Genomic DNA, 8,294 nt, shown 5'->3' on the forward strand with positions numbered 1-8,294 from the left:
GGTTCAGAAGATACAGGGCTCACCAGGCTAATTTCTGCAGAGCAACTTTCTGAAACATTTTCCATTCATTAGATGTGTACATGGAAATAATCATTTGACTATGTGTCGTTTCTAAAAGAGCCCCCCCCCCTGTCTCTGTCCTGAACTGACTTGCAGTCTCTCGTCTTCCTGTTGACTGAACTCCGGCTCTTCGTGGCTCTGGCCGCTGCTGATGCAGCTGTGCCGGCTGGGTCTCTGATCCGGGGTATTAGCAGTGATGCAATGTTTCCAGATGTGGAACATGAGGGAGAGAACATCTGTGTTACTGGAGCCTGAGGATCAACAGTTACCTCTCCACAACAAGTACGTGTGTGTGTGTGTGTGTGTGTGTGTGTGTGTGTGACACTGATGAGTGTGTTTTCTCCTGTGTGTGCAAATACTCTGAAAAGGTCTATTTGGTTGGTTTTATTGTTTTATATAGTTAAACACATTCATAATATAGATTTATAATATAGATTCCAGGAGATTTACAGAGTTTAAAACAAACAAGAAACAAGAAATCAAAAGAATAAAAGAGATTCTGATATTAAAAGAGGTCAAAGACAGAAAAAGGATAAACCTTTTTAAATAAGTGAAAGGAGTAAAATAATACAAATAAAACAGAATAAAATACAATGATGATGGACAGACAGACTTCACATTATCAGCTTCCACAGCTGGAAACAGCTGAATCATCAGAGGCAGGACAAGGGCACCTCCTGGTGGACTAGTAGGGACATCACATAAGTGGTTTTAGTGTCTGTAGTAATAAGCGCAGGGAATGAAAAGACAGTTAAATCTGCCTTTTGGGACATTGGGTCGTTATTTATCTGCTAGTTTCAACACTTTAATCCCTGATCAGAGGCAGATGAATCAAATTATCTCTCATAGTGTCATAGAACCTAATCATAAACTTCAGTCCTGATTTATTGTGGTGATATTTACATTCTGAGACTAGAATGACTCCCTTACATTTCAAATAATGTTATGATTCTTATGAATAACTTTGTGTACAGAGATCTGCAACTCCAGCAGATCAAGTGTGTAGTCATACAAATTTTGTTTAAATAATAAAAAAGTCAAAACAACCAACTTTTAGTGTCTGTTAATTGTTTCTGTTTCTTGGATGAAACAAAGCTTTGAGAAAAAAAAACACACGAATATCTTCATAACTTTATTTAAATTACAGACTTTTCATAAATTTCAAAAAGCATTAATATAATGAAAATATGACAATTGATTCCGCAGATTTTGAGCAGATGACGAGTCAGAATAGTTTCCTCCGTTGATAATGTTACAAATGTCATTATATAAAACAGGAATTAACCTTTATAAAACGTAACCAGAAGAAATCTTTCACTTTCTCCCATTAAATTCTCTCTGCTTGGTTCAGACCACTCTGCATAAACACATTTATTACTCTCTTTAACACAATAAAGACTATGTTTCCTGTTCTTGAATCCAGCATCTAAACAGCAGGTCTGGTGAGTTGTGCACAGACAGATGCTTCTCACTTGTCTGGCTGCTCAGAGACTTCTGCTGCAAAACGTACTGAGACGCTGAAAGCAGAAGACACAAAGCTGATGGGCTGCTCAGATGCTCCTGCTGGTCAGACACTGGTTGACCACCTCAAGCAGCGAGGAGTTCTCCAGAGCTGCTGCCACCCGCTCTTTGTCGGCCAGCTGCTTGTTCACTGCACAGGAAACAACAACAACACAAGTCACATAACACAGAAACACATTCAAAATGACCAGTAAACATGTTAATTTGAACACAGCAGGATAAAACCAGGAAACTCAACAGGATGTATTTGTGGGAAATGTAACAGTGGATGGGGAATATCCTTGTTCTTGTTCTTACCTGCTTCCTCTGAGGCGTGAGTCCCAGGAGTGATCTGGACATCAATCTGAGGGGAAGCAGAAAAATGCATTTAAACAGGAATCTGAAAACACACACCAGGTTGCAGGTTGTGTTCAGGGGGCTGATGTTAAAATGTGGATCTCTGAAGCCGACGTACTTTGAATCTGTCGGGCAGCGAGCGCAGCAGCTTGACTTTGATTGACAGACCGATGAGAGTCGCCATGCTGCAGTGAGGGATGGTGGGCGTGAACTCGACACCCACTGAGCTCTCTGCATCATCAACCTGTGAAAACAGGATAAAAAAAGGAAATGAATAACTTAATAAGGAAGTACTTAATGTAGCTTCTCTAGTTTGATCAACCACATAAAGGACTTTTCACAAAGGTCCTCTACCAGACGTCTGGGAGTCTGAGGGCTCTGTGCGATATCTTAACTGTTCCCAGGACTGTGCTTTCCTGGAGAGAGGCTTCAGGTGTTGTGCCTGGGATCAGCTGGAGCCACTACACTACCACCACGGGGAACACGTTGCATTTCACCGGTTGAAGCTGTTCTTTCAGCCCTTGTGTTGCGTTATCCCACCTTCCTGTGCCTCCCTCTCTTTAGTCTTTACTCTCCTCTCCTCACAGGTGGATCTGATCATTGTATATAAGGGGGGGTGCAGGAGAGGCTGTTTGATAATGTGGTTTCTGTTTCTTTTCTTTCTTTCTCTTTGAGGCTGGAGGTCTGGTTTCCTCTCTAGTTCAGTTTTACTCTGACGTTTGTCAGTTTAAAGGAGGAGGACCCGAGTCCTACGCTCCCTGTCCCCCCCCCACACTTCCTCGTCCTTTTGGGATCTTTTTGTCCAGACCTGCAGACTCCCATCTGTTTGGTTAATCTTGACAGTTGGTTTATTTTCCACTTTGTAAATAAACTTTATCCTGTGTTTAAACTCAGTACTCGGTTGGCGTCCTCATTCTTATGTTGTGGCTGCAAGGTTGAGGCAGATTTCACATGTTCTGTTTGTGGCTATATATATATATATATCTATATATATATGCTCCCCGTCATTCACGCTGTAATAAACCTACAAACAACAACAACCACCCAGGTGACTCTCACCTTGACTCGGACCTGCTCCACCACGTTCAGATCCTCCAGAGACAGAGGATGCTCCGGGTCGTTGATGGATCTGATCAGATGTAACTTCAGTTAAAGAATTCAACACAATAAACGAGACACGAGACAATATGGAGGTAATGGATCTTATTATTATTATTATTGTGTCTTATAAGAAACTCAGATGACATAACATCAAACAAACAAGATGGCTGCTTCTGTTTACTTCAATCTACCGTTATCTTTGTGTCAATGCTAATGTTAGCTTAGATGTTAGCATTATTAAAGACAGAATAAACACAGCTGGAGTCCACGGGATCAGTTTACATGTATTTTAACAGTTATTAAAAGTGAACCAGCTGTTTGGTTCATAAACAGGATATCGAATATCTCTCTGTCGTCGATGGGGTCATGAACGTCTTCATCTTCATCAGTCTTCGTCAGCAGCCTCTCTCGGGACCGCTGGAAGATCACCGGGTTCGCGTTCTCCAGGCGGCTGCCCGCGGACATGCTGCTCTTCTTTTAATACACCTTAAGTACACGTTACACGGGGAAGATGTCCGGGTTTGAACCTGTGGAGCCGAGCGTGGGTCCGCTAGACACCCTGTACAAACACTTCCGGGTGTGACGGAAAGTCACAGGGTCCAAAAAACGCTTAAAAAGCGAGAGAGACACTTTTAAAGGGACAGTGCAGCTGAAACAAAGTTTACAGCAACTTTTAAGAAACTTGTAAAGTAGATGGAGAAATACAATTTATAATTTAAAAATCTTATATCAAAGTAAATTATTACACGAACATTTAAAATTAATATTTCATTCATCATTTACTTCTTCGAGATATAGCTTGAATAACATTTACACATTTAAAGTAGCTTACATTTATTTTAATTTGTAGGCCACTATTATTTTCTGTTTCTGGTTTGTTTCATTTCTTATTTTTACTCATAATAATTACATTTTTCTAAAGCAGCCTTGGCTACCACGAAAGGTGCTGTATACATGTATGTTAATATTATTATTATTATTATTATGAGTACAGTACATTCTTTAAATAGTACTCACTACACTTAGTGGGGAATATTGTACTTTTTACTCCACTACATTTAGGACCTTTTGGCAGCAGTCAGCTAATTATTAATCAGTAGATTAAAATTTAAAAAACGTAAAAAGGTGAAATGATCCTTGCCAGCTGCTTGTGATTCTCCCTTTGACCACCAGATGACACAAACTGCCCATTTTAGCACTGAACAGCATCGGTACAAGTTTGTCCAGTGCACATCTGATGCTCTAACAAAGGATAACTTTTGCTTCTGGATTACAGTGCAACAGTTAAACTGGAATAGTTCTGTGTGATTTAAACAAACTAGCCAGAACGACCCAGAACTCCCTGTAGGGACTTCATATCCTCTCTGGCCTCAGGATCCCACAGGAGGAACTGGAAAGTGTGGCTGTGGAGAGGGATGTCTGGAACACTTGGTCAAATACCCCCGTGACCTGAGCTCGGATACGTGAGAATGAAATGAAAACGAGGGGCTTGATCATGACACTTGAACTTTCAGGCCATATTCAAAAGTTAAGGCATTCGACATTTGTGGCTCCCACATAGTTCTTGTAATAATGATCTCATATTGTAGTGTCTAACATGGGAGATCTAGCTGAAAATAGGGCCAGAAAACCCACGTGTCACCTTTCAGCTTTCAGTAAAGACTGATTAATAGAAACCCTCTTGAAAAAAAGAAAAATCCTCTGTCAGGAAAAATGCTTCTCATCCCTTCCTGACTGGTGCAGTGACGAGATCATCAGCCGCTTCGCCTGTGGCCACATCTGAAATGCTGATTTCATCAGGACAGAATCTTAATGAGCTGCTGGAGTCAGAGGAGAAGCCGGAGAGCGGTCGATGTACGAAGAGCTTCAGTTCAACATGATGTGTTCACCTTTTGAAATAGAATGTGCATTTAATGAGGCTGTGTTTGGAGACTTTGTAATGTAAATGTCACGCAGAAGGGCAGCAGCAGACGAGAAGGCCAACGACTTTTAGCAATTATGAAAATTTAGATTAATATTAACAATTTTTAAATCTGTTTGGGATAAGGGTTATTCTCTCTTTTACAATTACTATATTTTTCTTACCGTAGTGAAAACGATTTGAGTTTGAATGGTTCTCTTTTCTCTTTGTTACTTGAAGGATCACAGACATTTATGATAAGTAAATAATAATTTAGTAACATTCTCATGATTACATAGAATCTGACAATAGACAATAGAAGAAAAACCTGAAATCTGATGAATAGAAAATCAAAACCTCATGACACGTATCTTTGAGATAATGTTTTCTGAAGCTTCACTTCCAAACAAATATATAAATCTCATAATGTGGTACTACATCATAAAAAACGACGCCACTGGGTAACTACTGAAGCACTAATTGAAACCAAATTTACTGGAAAAAAATTTACACTTGAACAAACATCAGTGATAAAATGGCAGAAAAATGTATTCAATGTGTATTTTGACTTTTTAGTTTGGTCTATGTCCCATCCAGTAACATGGAGGAGGTGGAGCTCATAACCTATACTGCAGTCACGTGATCGAGACAGCGGCTGGAATGATATATGTATGTAGAGGTTGGGTGAACCTCTGTATTATGAGTATTATTATACGTTACTAGGACTGAACCAACTGCTAAAACCAGCAGTTAAATCAGGTTTACACAGAAACTTTCCAACTCCCGGTAACCAACCCCAGAAAACCCCCAACAAGCTCTCGAACCCACCATTTTTCCAGTGAGAACAAAAGTTCTGCCTGATTTTCGAACTCCTCAGTATTTTCAGATGTAAAACTCATCTGTTTGCTGGAGGATAAACTCACAAAATGAGAAATGAGACACAACCACGGGAGTTAAACACCTCCGATTAAAGCTGCTGCACAACCTGAATGACGAACGAGCCTCAGCTGCAGAGGGTCGAGACCCCTGCTGAACTTTTCTCCGTTGGAGATTTCGTCCTGTGAGGATAAAAAAAAAAAAAACAATAACTCGTTCACCTTGAAGTCAAAATATTAGTGTGAGATGAAAAGAGGCTGGTTAGCATTCAGAGCGGTGGAACTCCAGCCTCTGCATTTAAAGCAGCCTCTTTAACATTCCTAATGAAGCAGCTGAATCCGTGGGGGCTGCCTACATGTGTCAGCGGCTGTCATGCTCTGTGTGTATTAGATGATTAATTCTGGTTTGTTCTGAGTGTCGCAGAACACAGTGGGTCCCGTGTTCATATAGAAACAGGTCTTAATCTTCAACCAGCGCTGCCAAGAGCACAACAGCTGATGTGCATATAATGAGGAGCCGGTGACAAACACTCAACAACCTGTTATATCAAGAGAAGGCAAAGGGCAGCAAATATTTTCAGAACCGGGAGAATTAATATTCTTAGGGTTTCTTCAGAAAGAGTAGATTAGACTGTGGAGTCAATCAGTGTCGGGGCTGGTGCACATTTAGGGATCGACCCCAATGTTCCCGATTATCGGCCCAAATATAGAAGTGTGAGCGGGTTTGCAAAATTGCTTTGTGTTTCAACCAGTGTCTGACACGTTCTTGAATCCTTGTTGATCATTCGGGACGAGAGCTTTCAAGCGTTTATGTAATTGTAATTATGTATTTGAACAGAAACTCAAGAGAAAGGAGACAAAGATAAAAAAGTGGACCCACTGTCTGACGCAGCTCTGAGGCCACTGTATGGAAATGAACGACTTGACGGACAGCAACTTTCACTGTTTACTTTACTGACAGCTGACCAATTATTCATGAGGTCTGATATTTCAATCTGACAGGTTGATATAGTTAAAGATTTGTTACCACTGCATAAATAACCCCACAGGGACCATAACCTTTTGTAATATATACAGTAGCTTTCGGCCAGTGGAGAAGATCATGACATGTATTATATATTAGTTTTGTTTCGACGATGCTCCCCATCATTTAGGATTTATTGAATTAAATATACAATCGTGAGGTTAAAGGTAAAACAGACGGCACAGAAATACAAACAAGAACGAAATCATTATGCTGAACGTATAAGTATTAATCGCTTATGTTTACAGTATTAAAACACAAACTGGACATGACGTGCTCTGCTCTCTGCCCACGTATGTGCATCGATCCTGTTACTGTGAAAATATAAACGGCAGCAAAACGTCCAAACGTCTCATTATTCAGTCAATAAAGTTGATGTATTGCTGCATCTACGCAAACCAACATGTGAACGTTGTCTAAATGTGGGCAGAGAACAACACAACCCACATTCTCTGCAGTAAACTGTGTTCTCTTCTTATCTCTCGCTGCCACTGAGCTGCTGAGCATCTCTTTCCGTCACATCTCTTTAGAACTCAAACATCTTCATCTTGGAAACTTTGAACCTCATTTTTCAGCCGTAACACAAAGAAGAAGCACTTTTCTGTGTAAACCTTGAACTGTCAGATCAGCATTTGAATTTTAAATCCTTTGTTTCACCTCCCGGCTCTAAATGAAAGGCAGGTTTACAGAAGTGCTACAGACTGAATCAGGCTGCTGGGGGATCGTTTATCTGCTATTGAGCTTCACACGGGACCAATGCACGGTGTTTAAACACAGGTCTGGCAGCTTGGTGGTCCCCCCTCTCAGTTTATGTGATGACAGCCACACAGACTCCCTCCTCAGACTCCGTGTACCAGTTCCTATCTGGAGAGCAGCGTTCTGCGGGTGTTTGTTGGTTTTGTTTTTGACACTGAGGGGAAATGAGGCTTCACCAGGGGCCGAGCTACACGACAGCTCCCTGATAGCAACGTGTAATAATTTATTGCCACAGATCTCTGCTCTTTGGAAACATAATCCATCAATCTCTCTTTCTCGCTCTCACACACACACACACACACACACACACACACACACACACACACACACACACACACACACACACACACACACACACACACACACACACACACACACACACACCGACACACACACACTCGCACGTCTCCATGACTTTTCTTCACCTTAAAATTTTATGATGTATGTCATGGGGACGTCTCCATAAGTAAGACAAGTCCCTATATTGTCCCTGTTCACACTGATTTAGTCCCCACAACATGAGTACACTTGGACTACACACAGACACACACAAACACACACACACACACACACACACACACACACACACACACACACACACACACACACACACACACACACACACACACACACAATGTTCATAGATGCCAGATGAATTTAATAAATAAGAAATGCAACATTTTCCCTCTGTAGTTGAAGTAGCACAGAGACAAGTTGACAA

At 41.0% G+C, this 8,294-nt stretch overlaps 1 protein-coding gene across 1 annotated transcript; it reads right to left on the reverse strand.

Moving 5' to 3' along the window:
* Positions 1–1,179: 1,179 nt before the first annotated feature.
* On the reverse strand, positions 1,180–3,610 carry ciao2b (cytosolic iron-sulfur assembly component 2B). The gene is made up of 5 exons (XM_035173451.2): positions 3,357–3,610; positions 2,977–3,056; positions 2,036–2,161; positions 1,879–1,924; positions 1,180–1,711 (listed from the first exon to the last, which is right to left on the reverse strand). The coding sequence occupies exons 1-5, from the start codon at positions 3,481–3,483 to the stop codon at positions 1,611–1,613; spliced, it is 480 nt and encodes a 159-aa protein (XP_035029342.2). The 5' UTR covers positions 3,484–3,610; the 3' UTR covers positions 1,180–1,610.
* Between the last annotated feature and the right edge of the window lie 4,684 nt (positions 3,611–8,294).

This window comes from Hippoglossus stenolepis, chromosome 12 (assembly GCF_022539355.2).
Source record: "Hippoglossus stenolepis isolate QCI-W04-F060 chromosome 12, HSTE1.2, whole genome shotgun sequence".
Lineage (NCBI taxonomy): Eukaryota > Metazoa > Chordata > Actinopteri > Pleuronectiformes > Pleuronectidae > Hippoglossus > Hippoglossus stenolepis.

Excerpts from the sequence above, each read along its gene's own strand:
- ciao2b (XM_035173451.2), bottom strand. The coding sequence starts at position 3,483 with ATGTCCGCGGGCAGCCGCCTGGAGAACGCGAACCCGGTGATCTTCCAG. Across the intron at positions 3,057-3,356 it reads CGACGACAGAGAGATATTCG|ATCTGATCAGATCCATCAAC; the intron begins ATATCCTGTTTA and ends AACTGAAGTTAC. Across the intron at positions 2,162-2,976 it reads TGGAGCAGGTCCGAGTCAAG|GTTGATGATGCAGAGAGCTC; the intron begins GTGAGAGTCACC and ends CTGTTTTCACAG.